The sequence below is a fragment of the Epinephelus lanceolatus genome, chromosome 9, assembly GCF_041903045.1.
Source record: "Epinephelus lanceolatus isolate andai-2023 chromosome 9, ASM4190304v1, whole genome shotgun sequence".
In the NCBI taxonomy this organism is placed as follows: Eukaryota; Metazoa; Chordata; class Actinopteri; order Perciformes; family Serranidae; genus Epinephelus; species Epinephelus lanceolatus.
Genome location: NC_135742.1, coordinates 27050085 through 27073668, shown reverse-complemented (window position 1 = coordinate 27073668; position 23584 = coordinate 27050085). Strand labels below are relative to the sequence as shown.

General features: G+C 40.8%; 1 protein-coding gene across 2 annotated transcripts in view; it reads left to right on the top strand.

Moving 5' to 3' along the window:
- The window catches only part of edil3a (EGF like and discoidin domains 3a), a 148455-nt gene that overhangs the window by 33085 nt on the left and 91786 nt on the right, over window positions 1-23584 (top strand). The window contains exons 2-3 of one of the 2 annotated variants that reach the window (XM_033620107.2): window positions 4271-4300; window positions 21224-21352. In XM_033620107.2, coding sequence (XP_033475998.1) covers window positions 4271-4300; window positions 21224-21352 — 159 coding nt within the window. The remainder of the gene's footprint in view (window positions 1-4270; window positions 4301-21223; window positions 21353-23584) is intronic. The other variant, XM_033620108.2, reaches the window with a different exon arrangement.

The window sequence follows — 23584 nt, the reverse complement described above, 5'->3', positions numbered from 1 at the left end:
TCTGTTCCTGTTGCATTTCTAACATTGTAAATAACAGTGAGCAGAGTCGAAGGTGAGCAGGAATGCTCAAGCTGCAGGTGATCTCCTGAGAGGTGGGTGGAGATGGAGGTGCAGCTAATTTGCATATTCATAGATCTGCGCATACTTAAGAAGGGACAGCTGATGAGTTACATGTAAAGCGGGAGCCATGCTTGTGCATCAGCCTACGCACATGGCCTACGCCGTTGTGAGCATTTATACTTGTGCGGTGGTGTGTCTGTGTCACTCTGCAGTTACACCTCCAAAACACTAGTTGGTGGCAGGGTTTCTGTGAAGTGCTGTAAAGTTTAGTTCCTTCAAAACACACATTAAACATGGCCTATTAGAGACTAAACAAAAATACACAAATCGGCTTCACTTTAACTCGCAGCATTCACTGCAAAACACCCCACAAATACAGCATGCTAATGTTTTTTAGCACAAGGCTATGGCATATTAAATTGTATAAATTAGCGTAGTGGCTAGTGGACTTTTCCTCTACTCACATGAAGCCAGGGACAACAGCAACATTTAACAAAGGTAACTTTACAAAATTTAGTTCCATTACAACTCACAAGGTTCACCGATGAAACAACTGTCTTACACTTAATACATTTCCCAAACAAAAATAACATGCTAACGTTATTAGCACAAGCCTGTGGCATTTTACATTGTATAAATTAGCCTAGCGACAAGAGGAGATTTCCTTTACTCATATGAAGCCAGGATAAAGCCCACACGAGACTTAAAATGCTATTTTGTGGAGGCTTTATTGTCTTCACAATTTAATGTTTCTTATCTGTGAAATTAAAGTAGCTAAATAAAAGCTTGACAGGAGGTCTGCGTCACAGCGATGTGTAGTTACATTTCTGGGGAGGTGCATGTCAGAAGGATAAATCCTGCTTAAGCCATTTAAAGTTATAAAGTGTTTTTTTTTATGAAATATGTCTAAATATGTAATTTTGATGAACAGATGTGATTTTTTAGGGATTTAATCGATGCAAGGAGAGGCACATAAATCACATTAGGACTATTTGCATTGCCTTACACTTGGCACCTAGTGTTGACTACTGTAAGAAGAAGGAAACAAGGAAACATGTCTACATACCTGTACTATCCACATGCAACACATTCAGTTAATTATATAAACTCATTTGTAAGCTGAATTGTTGTGTGGCTTAAGAGTGGAGTAAATTAAAGCACACTGTTTGATGTTATGTATGCTTACAGATCAAATGTGTGGATTGGGCTCTGTTTTCACTACTTTTTGATGACACACATTAACTAAACTGACTGCTTAATGTTAGTGTTTATATCAGAGCATTTTTTGAGATACAGTACGAAGCAAGCACACCCGAGTGGTAAATCATGATTGTTTCAAGATTCATTATAGATCTGTTTATGGCCCTGCCGCTGAGTGAAATGTGCTGGTTTTGCTTTGATGACCACTTTTATGGGAAGGGAAATAGAAAGATGTTAGATTTGCAGCATTTTATGAAAGGAAACATTTCGGTGCGCAAAGAACAAAAACAAATGTGTTGCTTTTTTTCTTTGTCTTTATCATTGACTGTACAAGTGCCAGCACAGTGCCGCCTTCGTATTACCCCAGCAGTATGATATTTGATTTTTTTTTATTTTTTATTTTTCTTCTTTGTAGCACAATATTAGAAGTATTTCCACCAGAATATGTGTGTTTGGCTTAAAACAGCAAGGTGAGACAGACAAGTGATTGTTCAAAACCAGTCTGTGCAGTCTTTTATTGATTTACGGAAGAGCAGCCTCTCTGCATCCACTCTGAAAGGCATGGTGGTAAAATATGTACATGACTAAATAGAATAAGATATTTAAAATTGGGCTTTGCTTCTTAAACACGCAACACCTTTAGCATACCTACATCTAAAACAACCCATGGCTCTTCCAGTAACTAGACATGCCTGCTCTGTGGTTGCGATTTGGGGGTATGAACCGTGCTCACCAGTGTCAGAGTCCTGTGACCCAACTACCCATCCCGACTTCATCCTTAAGAGGTTGTGCTATAACAATGTCACATTATCTTTGCTTTTGCTACTTAGAGAGGACAGGAAATTGTCCGGAAAATGTCTCATCAAGACGAGCTCTCCTCCACATCACATGCATGTACAGTATGTGCAATAAAGCCGGTTTGGTCTGCAGTGTGTACCACTGATGCATCTGCCAGTACAGGTAACTAACTGCAAATCCACAAGTGTGCTGTCCCTGCAATGGAGGCAAACACTCTTCTCATCATCTAATCTTTTCATTAAATGGGAAGTACATTTTTCTCTTGTCTGACAACAATAGATAAATAGCGCTATCCATTTCCACTGGAAATAACTCATGTGATTCAACTGGCATGGGGTGCTTTGACTCATCTTAGGGAACACCAACAATTGAAGGCATACATTTTGCCAGCCCAGTTTGTTGCACAACTAACACTCAGTATTTTATGCACTCTTGTGATTCACCACATCAACACATGGATAAACAAAAGAAACTCCCTTTAATATGTCTCTATCTTCCCAGCATGTGTATTTATGTGTGGGCGTGAATTGTTGTCTGCACTCCGAGGCATGTTTTTCTTCTTCTTTGTGAGTGTGTAATTGCGTGAGTACACTATATACAGTACGTGTCTGTGGGCTTGCATGTGTGTGTCTTGACCCCTATGGTTAGAGACGAGAGGAAACGGCAGAAAGAAAACCGCACCAAGTGAAGCGTGGAATGTGCTTGGTTTTGGGATTACACTGGCCCATGCGCATGGGAAATCACAAAGGGGAGCATCTACTGCCAGACAGATGAGAGGTTGGGAAAGTGCTTGGCTTTGGCTCCTTCTGACTTCAATTTGAGCTTTCTATCGCAGTTAAAGGAGTGTTAAAGGCTGCGGTTCACTCTTTAATTCTGTCTGTTTTTCACAGTGGTGTCTAAATGAATCTATTTTCCCCTTCAGTTAGTAGCTGCTGAGGAAAGATTCATGGCTGCTGTCTAAGTTAAAATCATTTGTTCCGGGGTGTCCTGAGTTTGTCAAAACAGTCCGCTCAGCTTGTCTTGCTCGACATTTAGTAGATACACTGAATGCAGACCCCCCAGAAATAAGGTACCACATTAAATTAGATTGGCAATATAAAAGTTTTTAAAACCCTCTGAGAGCACTTTGTGAAGTGATTTTATTTTCACATCCAAAGCCACCACAGGGGATGCAGACTGACGGAGCACTGATGTTTGGTTTTTGGAGAGGAGAAAAATCTACTCTCTGCGTGTTACTGTGTTATGATTGGAAATGAGACTTGATTAGGTTCCTAAGAGGGATTTGGATGCATTTGCAGCTGCATGAAATGCTGGCATCCATAACTGTCTTGCTGTCTGCCTCATGATCTATGTGGCCTTAACCCTCTCCATATGCTAATACCTAATTAGTATTCAACGCTGTGGATGAAAACATGAACATGACATTGAATCACACTTTAATTAAGCTAGCATGCTCATTGGAAGGCAGTATCATTTGCTATTAAGAAATAACAGGCATGAATATTAAATATGGTCTTCAGGGGACCCCAATCCCTTTACATTTATATGTGTCCATCCATCCATCCAAGGAAAGTGATTCATTTCTGATCACCCCCAACCATAACAGCAAACGCTATTCATCATCCCATGCCTCTAATGCCCTTGGTCTCTTGCCTCTGTAGCCGTTCCCAGCTTTCAGGCACATTTTCGGAGCAATTTTACAAGTGATGATGGAGATGGAGGGTTGTGGTAATGACGGCAGACAGGCCAAATCTCAGCCACGGAGCTGGACTGAGGCTTAGGAGCTAGGGATGCAGTAAACAAGTATGTATGCCACAGGGGCTAATCCTACACTGGTCCAGAATGATGAACACATATTAGTCGAAGGCCACCGACCAGGACATTGCATTGTGGCGGCGTATAAATGGGGGGGGGGGGGGATGGGCTGTGACACGGTGCCAGGCTACGCTTTGTGGTGGCAGTGTGGCGTATTTCTGCTGGCAGGATGTTGTACCCCACAGGTAGCAGGTGTGTCTGACTTTACGTACTGTTTGCTCCATTGGATTACATGTGAAATGTTACTGCACATATGGCAGTGCATGGTGCAATTAATAATATTGTTGAATCAGCAGTGTTGCGTGCTGCTGGAGCACTGAATACTGTGATATAGTTGGGATAAAGCTAATATATTTTTTCCCCCTCCTCTCTCTTTTTCTCCTCTGTGTCTCCACAGCAGCAGATGGTGAGGAACCAACTTCAGCAGGTGGGAAATTTTTATGCTTGGTAACGTGATTTCCCTTCATTTGTGTTTGTCTGTGTGTGTCTGCGTGTGTGTGTGTGTGTGTGTGTGTGTGTGTGTGTGTGTGTGTGTGTGTGCGTGATTGTGTGTGTGAGAGGGAGGGAGAGAGCTCTTTTACTTGCTAAATCTTGGCCAAGCCTCCTCCCTCCCTTCATTACCACTGACTCTAATTCCTGCACCGGCTCACCAATCATGCCTGGTCAGCAGCAGTCATGATTATATCATTTGGTAGTTCAGTTCATAAGGCAGTCCTATTTAAACCTCGTCTAATAGTGCGACTCGTGAGAAATAGCTCGGCTTTGTCTGGTACAGAGTTTTGAGATTGTTTTCAGAACCACACAGTCCAGTCCTGTGATTGCTTCAGCGTGATTGCCTTTCTGAATACCTGAGCATTTAGTGTAGTTTCTAGGGCTGTTTTTGAAAATCACTCCCAGTGTGTGTGTGAGTGTGGACTTTATAATCCATTAACTTAAGAGTAGCATTAATCTAAAGCAATTTCAGCATCTAAAAACCTCACTGTCTTGATCTGAAGTACAATGCATTACATCCTTAAATGCGTGCTATTAGCATCAGTCTGAATGTGTATTGTATCCGTCCCCTAAGGAGTGCGTTGAGTGTGTTTTGTGCTGTGCTTTGTGTTTGTAATTATTTTAGGTAGTTGAGTAAAGGTCTGTGAATTATCGTACGGGAACTTCCTTTTAAAAACATCTTCTTTAGAGAGCATATTTTGTATTCAGAAGTACTGCTTCTCATTATTGAAAGAACTAATGCAACCAGAGTTTTATTACAAAAGCAAGACCACAGAGGACAACAGTAAACAAGAACCTGATTTATCTTCATCAGTGATATAATTAAAATGTCACTTCACATCCTCGGGAAGCACTGCGACTGAATACAAACTTCCTACTTCTAAGTGCATTCTCAGCATCTAATTGTCTTTGTCTATGACGTTTCTTTAATTATTATTAATCTCCGCTGGTTTGTCTGAGATCAAATGGGTTAAAACAAGAATGATTATTTAGATAAGACATAATACCCCACAAATCAAAGCAGTTTGTTGTGATGCCGAGCTTAGTGTAATCTCAGACTCTAATCAGAAAATAGAAACACAAACACATGCATATACATGTACATGCACATGTGTAAACATAATCTGAACATACATTCGCTACTGTAGTACACGAACAGAAACTCTTTCAATTAAACTAAAAGCGAATTGAAAAGTTTAATTTCACACAAACAACAATTACAGACTAATTGAAAATGTTAGTTTAAATGCCAGCATTCAAATGCCAACTTTTTCACTAAAGCCAGAACGCGCAGTTCAGATTTAATTGTGCAGAGGCATAAATGTCACAGCGAAGAGAGACTATAGGGCTTAAATTTTCCAGCTCAGCATATGGAAATGGAGTTCAATGACTGTGGCAAACACATACAGAATGTCACCTCTATTTTTATCATATATGTGTATGTGATTTACAGTTACTGCATAAGTCAGTCTAAATCAAATAAATTAGGGACACATTTATCTTTAGAGTCTGCTTGCAAGAACAACTGCAGTAAGTCCCGTTGCCAAAGCTCTTTTCTGTGTCCTGTGCTAGACATTTTGGAAAACAGAGATGCAGAGATGAAAGCGGCAAACAACACAAGAAAGAATTATCAGATCTGAAAATGACCCGAATTAGGTGGGACTTGTGACCACTGACCTGGAACTGGACTTAGAGAGAAAATAGGACAGGGCGACGTGGACGGCCAAATTACTCATGACAGCTTTGAAGAATTAAGCATATCAGCTGCTATTTCACAGCCTAAATAGCTTTAATCTGCATATTCACGCCCTTTGTCCATGCATGTAAAGGGGGCAGTTCTTCAGCTCATGTGTGTATCTATGTGTCAATGTCTGTGCTGATTTTAACTGGATTTTAGTATAGTCTGGGGACACTGGCTCACTATCTACATGCATCTGAAGCCACTGTTAAAATTGAATGTTTGAGGTTGAGAGAGAGAAATTCTGCTTCGTGTGCTAAACATGACAGAATATTGGATTTCATGTTGTCCTCTGCCCCGGTGGAATAATAAAATGAGGAAATTGGCTGTATTTTATCTACACAAGGTGGGATTCTTTTCTTTACATCTAGGACAGGCGGCTCATACTGTACAAAATGGACCATTTTCGATAACAATAAAAATACAAAGGGCCACTACTGCTTTACAGAGAGAAAGCAATGGCCTCACCTTTTTCATTGTGTTATAGTGTAGCTGGAGACCATTATTTTAATGCTGCATATTGCTTAGATTATTTTAATTAATACTTAAATTTGGGCTTGAATGTTAATGTGTTAAGTAGGCATATTTTCTTTAGTCTGAGCAGTCACATGCCGGAAAAAAAATGTGCTCATTAGAAGTACATTTAAATTTTTCCTCCACTTTTTATAAACAGGAAGTGATTTTAATGGGCGCTTTAATTATATATGAAGAGACTGTAATAATCACACATCCGCATTATGGAAAATCTTCCTCTTCAACAACCATCCTTTAAGATCGTCACATGCTCAAAGCTCTTCAGCAAAAGCATATGAGCTCATCATATGCATTAGACACTTTCTGAAGTAGAACATTCATTTATCCGAATTGAGTCTCTCAGTACCGCAATTATAGACATAGAGAAAGACAGAGAGAGTGCTTCAGTATTTTTTTTTCTTATTTACTTGCTTATTTATCTGAGACAGGGGTGCGGGTTTCGTGTCAACATGAAACAGGGTTCAGGGGTCCTTTCATGCATCAATTTCTGCCTTTTCTATGTCGATTTATGGTGTTTATGTCTTTGATTTTGTCAAAATAAAAGTCCTCTGCTACTGTCATATTTTTACTGGGGGGGGGGGGGGGGGGGGGTTCATCCATCCATCCATTTTCTAACCACTTATCCTCTTGAAGTCGGAGGGGGGCTGGAGCCTATCCCAGCTGACATTGGGCGAGAGGCGGGGTACACCCTGGACAGGTCGCCAGACTATTGCAGGATTGACATGTAGAGACAGACAACCATTCATACTCACATTCACAACGGACAATTTAGAGTCACCAGGTTCAACATGTTCTAAATGTTGAGGGGGACCTGTCCCCCATGTCACCCAGAAATCTATTCAATTCAATTCAATTTTATTTATAAAGCCCAATATCACAAATCACAATTTGCCTCACAGGGCTTTACAGCATACGACATCCCTCTGTCCTTAAGACCCTCACAGCGGATAAGGAAAAACTCCCCAAAAAAACCCTTTAACGGGGAAAAAAAACGGTAGAAACCTCAGGAAGAGCAACTGAGGAGGGATCCCTCTTCCAGGACGGACAGACGTGCAATAGATGTCGTACAGAACAGATCAGCATAATAAATTAACAGTAATCCATATGACACAATGAGACAGAGAGAGAGAGAGAGAGAGAGAGAGAGAGAGAGAGAGAGAGAGAGATGCAGGTAATGACAGTAGCTTACAACAACATTAATGAAAGTAATAATATTATAGTTATAGTTCTGGCTACTGTGGTACAATATGTTGAAAGTATGTATTAATATCTGACAGTATACTTGTGTGACAATAGTCATATGTGTATAATAACAGTAGAAGTATGACTAATGACTAATGATGGCAGCAGCAGCAGGAGGCATCTGGCAGGACCACGGCAGCAGCACAACCACACACGTCACGCTGTCCAGGCACCGCTGCGATATGAGTTAATCTGAGAGACAGTGGAGCACAAAGGCTCCGGAGAAGAAGCCGAGTTAGTGACATCCAGAATGGCCGAGTTAGCAAGATGCAGTAATAGGATGAGAGAGAGAGAGAGAGAGAGAGAGAGAGAGAGAGAGAGAGAGAGGAGCCCGGTGTATTATAGGGGGTCCTCCAGCAGACTAGGCCTAAGTCAGCCTAACTAGGGGCTGGTACAGGGCAAGCCTGAGCCAGCCCTAACTATAAGCTTTATCAAAGAGGAAAGTCTTAAGTCTAGTCTTAAATGTGGAGACGGTGTCTGCCTCCCGGACCGTAACAGGAAGATGATTCCACAGGAGAGGAGCCTGATAGCTGAAGGCTCTGGCTCCTGATCTACTTTTGGAGACTTTAGGGACCACGAGTAACCCTGCGTTCTCAGAGCGCAGTGTTCTGGTGGGATAATATGGCACTATGAGCTCACTAAGATATGACGGAGCCTGACCATTTAGAGCTTTATAAGTTAACAGTAGGATTTTAAATTCAATTCTGGATTTTACAGGGAGCCAGTGCAGAGAAGCTAAAACAGGAGAAATATGATCTCGTTTCTTAGTTCCTGTTAGTACACGTGCTGCTGCATTCTGAATTAGCTGGAGAGTTTTTAAGGACTTACTAGAGCTACCTGATAATAGAGAGTTACAGTAATCCAGCCTTGAGGTAACAAAAGCGTGGACCAATTTTTCTGCATCTTTTCGGGTCAGGATAGGCCTAATTTTCGCAATATTACGCAGATGAAAAAATGCAGTCCGTGAGGTTTGCTTTAAATGAGAATTAAAAGACAAATCTTGATCAAATATTACTCCGAGGTTTCTTACGGTAGTTCTAGAGGCCAGAGCAATGCCATCTAGAGAAACTATGTCATCAGATAAAGAGTCTCTGAGTTGTTTGGGGCCAAGAACAATAACTTCAGTTTTGTCTGAATTTAACATCAGGAAATTGGTGCTCATCCAATTTTTTATGTCTTTAAGGCAGTTATGGAGTTTAGTTAATTGATTACTTTCTTCTGGCTTCATCGATAAATACAACTGTGTATCATCCGCATAACAGTGGAAATTTATAGAGTGATTTCTAATGATGTTACCTAAAGGAAGCATATATAGAGTAAATAGGATTGGTCCGAGCACAGAACCTTGCAGAACTCCAAAACAAACTTTGGTACGTAAGGATGATTCATTACGAACGTCAACAAATTGAAAACGATCAGATAAATAAGATTTAAACCAGCTTAGTGCTGAACCTTTTAGGCCAATTAAGTGATCCAGTCTCTGCAGTAGAATTTGATGGTCAATTGTGTCAAACGCCGCACTAAGATCTAATAAAACAAGAACAGAGACGAGTCCTTTGTCTGAAGCAATCAGAAGGTCATTTGTAATTTTAACTAGAGCTGTCTCAGTGCTATGATGCACTCTAAATCCTGACTGAAATTCCTCAAATAAATTATTATCCTGGAGAAAATCACACAGCTGGTCTGCGACTACTTTCTCAAGGATCTTTGACATAAAGGGAAGATTAGATATTGGTCTATAATTGGCTAACACCTCTGGATCCAGGGTGGGCTTTTTTAGGAGAGGTTTAATTACAGCTACCTTAAAAGACTGCGGTACATAGCCTGTTAATAGGGATATATTGATCATATCTAATATATGAGTGTTAACTAAAGGAAAGACCTCCTTAAGTAGCCTAGTTGGGATGGGGTCTAAGAGACACGTTGATGATTTAGATGAAGAAATCACTGCGGTCAATTCTTGAAGAGAAATTGGGGAGAAGCAATCTAAATATATATTAGATTCTACAGCTGTGTTTGAGGTTAGATAGGTAGGCCTACCATCTGAGGGCAGGAGGTCATGAATTTTGCCTCTAATAGTTAGAATTTTGTCATTAAAAAAGCTCATAAAATCATTACTGCTAAGGGCTAAAGGAATACAAGGCTCAATAGAGCTTTGACTCTCAGTCAGCCTGGCTACAGTGCTGAAAAGAAACCTGGGGTTGTTCTTGTTTTCTTCTATTAATGCTGAGTAATAGTTTGCTCTGGCATTGCGGAGGCCCCTCTTATAAGTTTTGAGACTGTCTGTCCAGATTAAACGAGATTCTTCCAGTTTGGTTAATCGCCAATTCCTTTCAAATTTTCGCGATATTTGTTTTAACCTACGGGTTTGAGAGTTATACCAAGGAGCAAACTTTCTTTGCTTTGTTAACTTCTTTTTAAGAGGAGCTACAGAGTCGAGCGTTGTTCGCAGCGAGCCTACGGCGCTATCAACAAAATGATCAATTTGGGAGAGGTTAAAGTCGGCACGGGAAACCTCTGTTACTGAAGGTATTGGTATTGAATTTAACGACGAAGTAATCTTTTCCTTAAATTTTGCGACAGCACTATCTGATAAACATCTAGTATAGTAACTGTTGCTGAGTGGCGTGTAATCGAGTAAAAAGAAATCAAAAGTAATCAGATAATGATCTGATAGCAAGGGATTCTGTGGAAAGACTTTTAGGTTATCAATTTCACTTCCATACGTCAGAACTAGATCGAGGGTATGGTTAAAACAGTGAGTGGGTTCATGTACACCCTGACTGAAGCCAATGGAGTCTAATAATGAGATAAACGCGGTAGCCAGGGAGTCATTATCAACGTCGACATGAATGTTAAAATCGCCTACAATAATAACTTTATCTGATTTAAGAACTAAACTGGATAAAAACTCTGAGAATTCAGATACAAATTCAGAATACGGGCCAGGAGCACGGTACACTATAACAAATAAAAGTGGCTGCGAGGTTTTCCAGGTCGGATGTAAAAGACTAAGAACGAGGCTTTCAAATGAATTATGATCTAGTTTAGGTTTAGGGCTGATTAACAGACTAGAGTTAAAAATGGCTGCAACTCCCCCTCCCCGGCCGCTGCCTCGAGGAACGTGGGTATTATTATGACTGGGAGGAGTGGACTCATTTAGACTAACATATTCATCTTGACACAGCCAGGTTTCAGTGAGACTGAGTAAATCAATATGATTATCTGATATTAATTCGTTTACTAACACTGCTTTAGACGATAGAGACCTGATATTTAACAGTCCGCATTTAATTCTCCTGTTTTGTCTTTCTGTCACAGAAGAGGTTTTAATTTTTATGAGGTTGTTATGCACAACTCCTCTTTGTTTAATTTTAGATTTAAATAATTTAGGTGGTCGGGGGACAGACCCCGTTTGTATAAAACTATGAAAACTATGGCTGGGTAACTGAACTAGAAGCTCAGAGAGGCGTTTAGGACTGCAACTCTCTGTCCTGGTCTCAACTCTGGGTTGTCAGGGATCTACACCTGTGATCTCAGAGGAGACACATGTATCATCTGAAGTTCATTGTACATTCTACAGATATTCCTCAGATTGTACATCCCAAGTGTAACAAAAATAAAAAAGGGCTGAATGCACCATTTTTGTTTTTTCTGTGTGAAATGGGATTCACAGGCTGCAGAATCTGTGACCTCTGTGGTATGCGGGGTGCGGTTCTTTGAGAGGGTTTTACAATGCGTCGCCTCCGGTTTCCACGCACCTACCGCAAATTGAATGTTTGCAAAGCACAAATCACATCACGACAAAAATAAATAAATGCACAAGCCCCATGGTGAGCATCACGTGCACTGGAAATACCTCGGATGCCTCTGAGACCTCAAGAAGCATAATTGAGCCTTAAGGTTAAGTGGATAACTAACAGTCTGTTTGCAGAATGCAGAACAGTAGGCCTCCATTGAACAGGTTGGAGCCAGCCTCTACTGATTATATTAAATCTTATCAGGTTACAGCTAATGTCTCATGCTGTATGTAATGCGGCAATGCTCACAAACATTAGAATCAGGGAAATACCTTATTTTAGAGGAGACCTTTGAGTGTGGGACACCGCTCTGACATTTTAATGGCATTTAGTCTGTGACAAGACAGCTTCCATTTCTGCCTTTCCCTCTGTCTTCCAAGAACGATGCTGATCTTCGGCATGACCTCTCCATTTGGATATTTATTTGACATATTCCAAACCATTTTGTTTCTGCGTGATCCCAACTCTGAGTGCATTTGTCTGACATTGTCAAATGGTAATGGGCTGAAATGGCAGAGTGGCAAGGGCACGGGAGAATAAGAGGCCAAGGACTCACTAAAAGCATGAATGTAGGGTGGCTCATGCTGAGAGCACTGATGTAATATTGGTGGTGCGGTGCCAACTTTCATCAGTCGAGGTGAAGGATGGGTGCAGTGACCATGAGCCTGTGAACCAGTGAAGCCATCATAGAGAAAGCGGCTGGGTTAAAATAGATTTGACACAATTAGGCCATGTCAGATTTCTCTACGATGTGGCTGGGTGCACATTCAGAGCTGAGGAGCTTCGATGTAAATTTGACTCTCTTGAGGCAGGTAAAATGTGTTTTTTTTAATTATTTTTTTTATAAAAAGTTAACAAGGTGGTTGATGGACCAGCTTAGTAACTCAAGATGGAGGAATTGGAACTGAAATTCAGAGTTGACAATTTAATTCTCAGGGTCCTTTTTCATTATCTTCTGAAACTCCTTGAAATAAAAGCTTTTCAATGAAAGTATCGGGTGAGCTGGTGTTGCTGAGTGCAGATTTAATGTTAGACCAAGTCGAGTGTACATGCTTGTTTGTGTTTATGAGTATTATTAAAGCACTTCCTCCTCCGCTGCTGCTGTAAATGGTCAGCTGGCCCCACAACCTGACCCACTTCACTGGGATCAGCAGAAATCTTTATCAAGGAACAGCCAGAAATACTTTGACTGACCTCCTTGTGACCCCAACCAACATGATGGTAGCAGTAGCAAGACTTCTTTCTTTTTCCCTGCATTTTTTTGTCAGTGAAACAGCTGTAATACTGTGTATTGTTAACATTTGTTATAGAGTAATGCTTTCTCTGAGTCTCTTTAATAGAAAAACAGAGTGTACAAGAGACTCAGTTAATTATATCCCTCTTATGAAATCAAGAGAGTCTTATTACCTCCAGCCACTCAGCTCCAACAGTGCACTGTAAAATGTTGTGTTGCAAGCTATATCATTTAAAAGGGGCTAAGTTAACAGGTGCAGCTGAATAAAATTAGCTGGTACATTTGAAACAAGCTAATGTTTGCGATAGCTGAGCGCATACGTAGCTTTAACCCTGGAAATGACAGGCCTTTTTGTGATCGATCTGCGAGGAAACAAAGGATGCATTCCTGTGTTTAACCATCGGTCAGGTTTTCACAGCTGATTGATTGGACGCTCTTTGCAGCCAGAAAAGAAATCACAGCGCTCATGCCGGACACAACACAGGCTCACATCAATCACCGGGAGAGCGTTGGCTTGTACGGCGGAGCAGCAGCTGACATTCACACAAGAAAGCTGCCAATGTTTCCTCCAGACATGCATCACACAGACACGCATCACACAACCTGCACACTGAGTGAAGAGAGCATCCACTGACAGCCTGATGAGATCTCTCCGGTTGACACACAGTGTCCACCTCCCTGCCTCCTCTGGAAAAGTTGCTTATTTTACCTGTGGATGTGTTGTGATGGTTCCTTTATGCACCCTGTGCACCTTAAGTGAAGATGCTCAGCTGCTGCAGTGAATTAGTGAAGACTTTATTTCCCAAAGTAGAAATACATTAATGGAAAATGGTGTGCTGCTGTTAGTTGAAATCCTATTATCTGCCAATGTATCTGCAATCGCAAATATCAGACAGTCTGGAAAATAAGGAAAATAGTCATGTTTTTCTTTAGGGTTTGAAATAGTTTTGTAAATTTCAATCCACCTCATATAGTAGCAAAGCATAAGACATGGTATTCTGCTATTAGCAAGATGAGTCATATTCTTTCAGCAGTGTTTTTTAATATAACAACATTTTTTGTGTGTGCTAATGTGGCTGCCATATCCGCTCCCGACTCACCACATTGTCACAGTCAATCAGGTTTTGCCTTTTTTTCGACACACAGGGTGTAAAAGTATGCAGTGTTTCCTTCACCTTGGTTTAAAATTGTCACCCGGCTCCATAAATCACACTATCAGTAAATCAATCTCTTTGAAATATTGCTTTGGAGCCTTTTATATCTGGGGAAAAAAAAAAAAAATCTGGACTTAAACGTTGCTGTCATACAGAACACGCTCTCTGTGTATCTCTCTCACACACACTCACTTTAACTCTCTCTCTCTGTCTCTCTCTCTCTCTCTCTGCATCCACCTCTTTTCCCTCCCTGCCTTTTTTTTTTTTTTCTGCTTTATGCGCTCTCCATTAGGGAGGCTGTCAGTACGCCTTGGTGCGACTATAGATCGGCACGTCAAAACAGCCCTGAAACCTGTCACCCCCCTCTCTCCAAGAGAGCAGGGTCTCTGTGAAAGCTATTATACGTTCCTCTGTTCAACTGATTAGCCACTGCTCTCATTATTACTGATACAGGTCCTGGCTTTGAAATGGCATGACTTCGATAGGATTAACTCGTTTGTAATTCATATCCAGAGGCCTACTAATTCCAACAGGAGAACAATAATAAGCTCGCTGGTGGTGTTTATGTATTTATTTGCTATACTGAGTTCATTTTCAGCCTATGTATTTTCAGAGTTGGGGCTCGCCTTAAATGGCCAAGCAGATAATGTAGTGCACTATCCAAGGCTGCAGCCGTTTACTCGACATTGTCAAATTTTGTGCTCATGACTGCTCATTTGTCAAATTGACTTAAGAGGGCATGATAGTCTCACCCTTGAGACTTCTTCTTGTTGCTTATCACTTAAAATGAAATAAGAGGCCTGTCAAAGCACAGTTTACCTGTCAACCATAAGATATGACTGTAAAAAGACTAGAATAGAAATTGTATTGTGAGACAGGAAGCTTGGAAAAAGGCTCATGGAAGCAAATTTGTTTTGCTTCTCCTGTCAGCAGACTTTTACAAGCTTTGGACTGACCGTACGTTATCACATAAAGCACAAGACTTTCTTCTCACATCCGTCTTCTGAGCTCTAGCTGGGTTTGCATTAAGATCCAACGGAAGGCTTCCAAAGTTTTCTCATCCAATCTCAATTCACAAAGTTTTGACAGCACTCAGTGCAGTTGTACAACTCGATGTTTAAAAGATGAGACAGCTATTGGCAGGCCCTTGAGTTATGAAACCAATAAGCCTGCGTCAAGGCCTCGTCATTTACATTTGGCCCCACGCTGCAGGTTAGTCCGAGAAAGGTTTTAGATGGAACTAATATGGCACCATGTTGGGGGCACTGCCGCTGAAGTAATATATTGCTGTGTCATATACATTTGGTTGTAATAACTTTAATTCAAAGCTGTGGTGATCACCATTGGGCCCAAAGAGATAAATATATGAGGAGAATAAACTGAAAAGTGCTCCAATTGAGTTATTAATCATTACCAACACAACCGTGAGGGTTTTTTATTTTTCATTTTTGATTGAAATTCTTTTGGTTGCTAAATCCCCAAAGCGTGACTTCACCAGCAGCTACAAAGGTTCCCAGTGTTCACTACCCCCAAATATTAAAGAGAAAACAATGGTAATGATGAATGGGTTGCTGCACACACAGCAAGAATACATGTGTTTAGTGGCTATGAATATGAATTCCCTTGCAAATTAATGTTTGGCGCATGAGAGCCTTTCTGCACTGAGCTGTGCTGACCCCTTTGATTTTCAGTATAAATGCTGAACCCCTGTAATCAGTTTGCTGTCGAGTGGCAACATGTGGAAATTTTTACTAAGTACGTCTGTATTCAAAGTGATTGGAGGCACTGAGTACACTGACTGATCCGCTGTGTAGGATTTAGGGGCATCTTTGGCAGACGTGCTATACAATATTCATAATGATGGTTTTATCTGTTTATAATCACCCAAAAAATAAGAATTGTTGTGTTTTCATTACCTTAGAATGAGCCGATAATATCTACATATGGAGCGGATCCTCTCCCATGGAGTCCATCATGTTGTTCTACAATAGCCCAGCACCGTTTTACTTCTGCAACCTAGTCTCGCTCACCAGACCTTTCTCAAGAAAAGAAAGGTCTGGCTGGGCCGACTCTCACTTTGAGATTGGAGAAAAAAACACCCCGGCTGCTTGTACTTCTTTCAAAAAATCACAATCGTTCTGGGCGGTGCCACAGCAACGGTGCACTTGCAAAAATATTGCCGGGGGAAAACAGGTTTTGGTGTAACACGCCCACAAAAATATCACCTACAGGACGCAAACCATGGCAGAAAAATGGTTACATCCCCGCAAGATCAAACACCGCAAAAGTTAGTAAAGGACGTGTTGAAAACGGTTGAAAACTGCTACACAACCGGAGGTGGTAGGGCGGGACTTCAGCGGGTCGCTCATTCCGCCCAATGAGAGGCTGATCTCTGCATCAAACTTCCGCCCACTCAGACTATCTGCAACCTAACATGTAGATGCCAACTCAATCTAGACCTGTAAGCTGTCACACAAGAAAACTGCAACTAAACTGATGCAAATACAAAAACTGATTCATTCATACATGACTAAAAGCAATTCTTGCAGTCTATACCATTTTAAAAAGCAAGCTTTTACTTGCAATATTCAGACTTTGAATAATTTTGCTACTTTATGAACCCTCTCGGGCAGCACGGTGGTGTGGTGGTTAGCACTGTCGCCTCACAGCAAGAGGGTTGCCGGTTCGATCCCGGGTGTGGGAGCCCTTCTGTGCAGAGTTTGCATGTTCTCCCCGTGTCAGCGTGGGTTCTCTCTGGGCACTCCGGCTTCCTCCCACAGTCCAAAGACATGCAGATTGGGGACTAGGTTAATTGATAACTCTAAATTGTCCGTAGGTGTGAATGTGAGCGTGAATGGTTGTCTGTCTCTATGTGTCAGCCCTGCGATAGTCTGGCGACCTGTCCAGGGTGTACCCTGCCTCTCGCCCGATGTCAGCTGGGATAGGCTCCAGACCCCCGCGACCCTCAAGAGGATGAAGCGGTTAGAAGATGAATGAATGAATGAATGAATGAATGAATGAACCCTCTCATTAATTGACAAAATCTTCCTGAGAGGTTCTCCCAGTAATGATTTCAAAATCATATATCATTAAGGAACTTGCGCTGAACATGTGTACTTCTAACTCTTAGCGCTCATGTCTGCATTTTGTAGAGTTCAGTTACACATCAGTTAGCTGCTAATAAATACAGGCTGTGTTGGGAATTGCATACTAATGCACTGCCTCAGTCTGTGTGTACTGCATGCTGCCTGCTAAATGAAAAATTAAGTACATCATTACCAATAAACTGTTCACACTGAAGTATACTCAAGCTCACATGACTGAATCAAATGACTGACGGATGTTTTCAAAATAAACAGACATCATTTGGATAAACTGAAGACGCACTGGAAAATATTGATTGTTACTTTCTCACCTGAAAAGTATTTTACTTTTGAAAAGCTTTTAAGGGGATCAAAATCTTGTTGTTGCACAGTCTGAAGAGACTCAGTGCATTGTGGGGTAGTTAAGCAGTCGGCTCACCTGTTATACTCATGCTGTTCTTACTAATGAAGTGCATATGTGGGCATTTCTCATGTACTATGCAGTGAACGTGCAACATACTTTATTTTAGGTCATATTTAGTATGAAAAATATGAAGGTATGTGATTCTGAACACAGCCACAGTCTCAACATATGTGTTATATGCGGAGGTTTACCTTGAGAATAATGCAAGAGTCATACTTGTGCGTCGAATTGACACTGCACCCTACACCGTACCCTACGCTTTAGCCTGACGTGCAACTCCCAGAAATGTAATTACACATTGCGGCGAAGCAGACATCCTGCCTATTTTTGTAAGCTGAAAACCATTTCCCTCTGTGAAAACTAAGCTTTTATTTACTTTAATTTCACAGATAAGAAACAATAAATTGTGAAGACAATAAAGCCCCCACAAAAATAGCATTTTAAGTCTTGTGTGTGATTTATCCTGGCTTCATATGAGTAGAGGAAATCTCTGCTGGTCGCTAGGCTAATTTGTACAATGTAAAATGCCATAGGCTTGTGCTAATAACGTTAGCTTGTTATATTTCTTTGGAAAACGTGTTCAGTATAAGACAGTTGTTTTGTCGGTGAACCTTGTGAGTTGTAATGATGTTACCTTGTTGTCTCTGGCTTCATAGGAGTAGAAAAAAAGTCCGCTAGCAGCTAGGCTAATTTATACAATGTAAAATGCCATAGGCTTGTGCTAAAAACATTAGCATGTTGGATTTGTGGGGAAAATGTGTCCAGGAAAAGACAAATGCTTTGTCTGTGAATGCTGCGAGTTATAGTGAAGCCAATTTGTGAACTTGTGTTTGAAATTGTCTCTATTAAGCCATGTTTAATGTGTGTTTTGGATGTGTTCTGGATCAACTAAGCTTTACAGAACATCACAGAAACCCCTCTGCTGACTAGTGTTTTGGAGGCGTAACTGCAGAGTGGCACAGACACACCACCACACAAGTATAACGATCTTACATTGATTGATTGATCTATATTTGAAACAAAAATTAGTTTTTGAATTTGTATTTATTTAGACTGATGCTGAGTTAGCTCGATCAAAGATTGGTCTGACAGCTCTCTGCACTGTTGCAGTACTGGCTGCTATACTGCACCTTCTATTATTTAAAGAATAAATAGCAGCACCACTGACAGAAGGTCAGTTATTAATTATCCAGCAAGCCTGTGCCTCACACCCAACGGAGCAGGAAAAGTCTATGCAGTCACTCAAGCAAACACTGTTTTGCTCTGTGGAATAGTACGCTATTGATAATTGGTCATATAAATTGGAGGATGCAAAGACCATAACTAAGCTGGCCTGTTTAACGTTTAAATTGTGCATAATAGTACATATTTTGTTGTGTTTATTACAAAGGAAACAAGAGTTTCTATTGTAACAAATAACCCACTAATTGCCTATTTTCTCTTTTAGCGTTGTTGGTATCATTTTCAAGTTATTCCACTCAGCAGACCAGAATCTGGTTGAGCAGTTCACTCCCCCGCGCTCTCGTGTGTGTGTGAGTGTGTCAGTCTGTGTGTGCCAGTGTCTGTTGGCATGCATGGTTTTCTGTGCATACAGGTGCATAGTGCTCCAGCTAGTCTGTGCTCTCCACTTAGTGCTGTAAGGATGAAGTGTTGCCTTCCTGGAGGGGACATATTCAATGATTTTTAGACTGTGCCTTGGGCTGCCCTCCAAACCACAGAGACCAGCAGCAGTCACTGAAAGCCAGCCTCTCCTGGCTCTCCTGTCATCCTCAGTTTTGCCTGTCAAACTGTTTTACTTATACACTGACTCACAAGGTCCAACTCAGTGTCATTTAATAATTCAAACCTCTGCACTGTAAATGTGTTCAAATTCAAAGGCAATATACACTTTTGATTTGTTGAATTTGTTTTAAATCACTGCCGATATAGGGTTGTGTAAAGCTGTTTTTTTTTTCTTTTAGTCACTGTTGGCATGGCAATGTTCATTTTATTTACTGAAAACTCTGTGCTATACCAGAGTAACTCAATTACCTGGAACATTGTGTACTTGTATACACAGTAAATGAGAAAGTAAAAGATGTAGCTCATTATCAGTGGCTCACAGCCTTAACACAGTGCTTTAATATTGGCACAAAACAGACTTCTTAAGCTCTTTTCCCACTGGACGAAAAACACCCATTAAAATCTGGCTTTTGTGTTTAATGGGAAAGGTTGCAATCGGCATCCCGGGTCAAATGACTCTGCAGAAGTCGCAGGTATGTATCAGCTCCGGCTGCGATCAGCTCGGATGGGCAGTGATGGAAATTAGACACCCAGGTGGACCTGCCTATTTTTGGCCCTTTTGTGGCATGATGCAATGACACGGAGCCACAGCATTCGAAAATTGTTTAACCTAGTAAGCACTGAGTTTAAACAAGAGACTGAATAAGTCACGTAATAAAAAGTAACCACTGTAACATTTCACCAGCAGTCATGCTGCTTTCTGCTGTTTACTAATCTGGTTTCCAGTGGGTCCATGACTTCCAACGTGACACACAAGAAAATAAAAACAGAAAGACATACTGTACTACTGCAGAGCTAGGGCTGGGTGATATAGACAAAGATTCATATCTTGGTATTTACAGGCTGACTAGCGGTACATGATATATATCTCAGTATTTTCTATGAAATCGGCTACATGTTTTCAGTTGCAAGTCAAAGCCACATTTGAGATGTCACAAGCACTTTTATAAAAAACAGAACAAACTGTGATCAAAATGAAATGCAAAGACATTCTGTTTGAAAATATACAGCTGCACAACATGTAATGAAAAATGATCTAAAATAAATAGCAGTTAACATTAACTTTTTGCACACAGCACTGGAGCTACACAGGTTTAAAGGTTTGCAGCACAGGGCACAAAACTATAACATGAGTATAAAGGTATCAAGTAGGCCTAAATCCATTGCAGTTTAGAACAACTAAAAATCTTTGTGTGGGAGTTAAGACACTGTTTTCCATGACCTGTAAATTGATCTAGTGTAAAGCTTTTTATTTATTTAAGCTATTAATCTTATGTATGCACATGGCACCAGCAGAGAGGCCAAGAGATAAAAGGAGCGAGAGACACTTTGTTCGTGTTACATACGTCTTGTACTATATATGAAACGTCTATGTTGCTGCATAATTTTTTAAACAGGTCTGTCGCCTGCCTTCAGGCGCAGTCTTCATGTCACAAAATAGACTACAACTACCGAGAGGAACGGCAATGCGCTGTGATCCACTTCACACATATACTAGCACCGAAGCGCAGGATTGCATGTGTGATACTGTGGCAATTTCATTCATCACACAGACTGATTTAGCCTAGCATGTGCAATGTATAGACCGATGTCACACCAGGTTAAACAGAGCAGCAGCTCTGTGTCTGAGTGTTGCTGGAGAGCTTGAATGAGTGGGGCGGAGCTGTGCGGAGAGTGAAAGAAATATATATATCTTGATATATTGTACGTTGTCGTTATATTGCACAGCCCTAGCTTAATTGCAATGTGAAAGGAAGACTATTGCCTGTTTTTAGAGAGTATTTTAGTGGGGGAAAAAAACATACGCACAAATTTTGATGGAAAAGTCTTTTCTTTACAGTGTTTTCCTCTGTTTCTACCCACACAGGCCCTTGCCATCCAAACCCTTGCCACAACAGAGGAACATGTGAGATCAGTGAGACCTACAGGGGCGACACCTTTATTGGTTACGTCTGCAAGTGTCCACCAGGCTTCAGTGGAGTTCACTGCCAACACAGTAAGTTGGACCACTCCTTCTCTCTCTCCCTTTGTCGAACCTTGAAACACTTAAATCCTCACAAAATAGAAAAAAAAATAATCTTTTTGGAAAACCTCTGTCTCCTTTTACACATTTCCATGAAGTAAGATTTGTCTGTTCGGTCTGACAGACTTCCCAACACAAATAATGACCTTGAGCAGTGAATAAATGTCGAACAGCTGACAGGAAGTAAATCGCTGTTGAAAGGACGAGTTCAGCAAAATGATAGTGGGTTTGGTGGAGAAAAGAAAATGCTGAACTGGCTTTCTTTTGTTGAGCATGCTCTTAATAAAGGTTAGTGTCAGGAGGTTTTTGCTGCCTATGAGATAATACTTCACGTTAGTCCGGGGGCATTGTTCTCAAGCCTGGTACAATTTATGCTCTATCTTTAAACGGACTTTCTGAACTCTTAAGCCTCTAACGCCCCGAAACTGGGCACAAGTGTAATCTCTAATGTGAGGACCAGCACTTGAAACTGTTACATATATGCACACATGCTTCGCACCATGATGCAATTAGAGGTCTTACTACTGTATTTTGATGTTATAAGACATGAGACAGGAAGTAGAAAGAACTGGGAAATCTGCAACATTGCTTTTCCAAAAACAGCAAAAATGTCTATTGATTATTGTGCAAAGCTTTCTCCAATCTTCCTCCTGAAAATCCACAGCAAAGAATGGAGCTGTTTTATTTGATAGCTGTTCACAGCCATAACAAAGAGCAAACAGAGTGAGCTGTTTTGATATTTCAACAAAGTCAAGTTACTTTTTATTTCTTTCTGCAGCCGCCTGTCTCACTTTTTTTTTTCTTCACTCTTCTCAGCAGTTTTGAAGTCACTTTCACAGCAGCGTTGAAGCTTGGTTATGTCAATATCACTCGCAGCACCACATGCAAAAAAAAGTCTGTCAGGAAGAGAAACCTAGGTAATGTGTTAATTAATGTGAAAAAGAAAACAGGTGGAACCGACGTTAGCTAGCCAGCAGTAGGAATATACTAGCATAGCATCAAACCTCCACATTAATATCTTGCCTTAAAAACCTTATGCATCTCTTTAAAAGGATCCCCAGGATTTGGAAACAGCGTCTTCGTCTTTAAGTGCTAAATCTTGCTAAATCCTGCAGTATGATATATAGGCCAAGTCCTGTGCCTGCCCTGCCTGTGTGCGTGCTTGGCTGAGCATTGCATTAGCCTGCACAGCACAGTTGTCCTTCATTTCATTGCAGGTGTGCTTCTAAGTAATGGATTTAATGTATCATGGTGGAAACTGTGCACTGAGATGGATCATTATTGGTTTGAAAGAGGAAGAGGGATAAACAAGCGGAGAGAAAAAGAGATGTTAACCAACACTTACAGAGAACATTTATATCTGTCTCCTAACTCTGCCACACTTACACCAAGGTTAAACAAGACAGCGATTTAGTGGTGTAAAGAAAGGGGCTTTTATTTGGGGACAGTCAGTCATTATTTATTTCTTTTTTCCTCTGCTGAGTGAAAACCCACACAACATTAACAAAAATGGAGTGAGTTGCTATATCACCGGTATGTCATTGTGTATGTCTCAAGCCAGAATTGTGAGCAATTGGCCGGCATTCATGTCATAATTCAGTTATTGTTTCCTATTAAGCCCTAAGGGTGGTGAGAAACTGATTCGATATGGGCTGAATACACATTAATGTCTGCCAATTCTCCTCACCGTCATTACAGTTGAATGGAAGAGAGTGGGTGTGGGAGAGAAAGAGTGGAAGAGAGGAAGAATTCTGTATCTGAAGACATTAATAATCAAATCTAGTGTCTGGATAATTCCTGCAATTAAATGATAAAGGCATATAAATAATTGTTCGCGTAGAATGGCAGCTAAGCTGGCTTTGTTGTGGGATGGTGTTGGCTTTTAATGGATGACAAGCTCACTGAAAAGGATAAAAGAGAGGAGGGAGGGGGGCACTGGCTGAGAAATCTGTTGGGTACAAGAAGCAACACAAAAACAAGGGGCGTTTTAATCCTGCTGAACAATCTGTCTTAATGTCTGTGATATTCTAATGAATGTCACACAGTTTTATGGGCAGATAATAATGCACCCTTTTTTTACTGCTGGTGGCAGCTCAAACTTCTACGTAACTTTTTGCCACTGCATCTGTTGATACTGTGAATTTATCAACACATTTATTAGTCTTCTCTTTAATAAGATGACAGCTGTTACAACAGAATGGATGT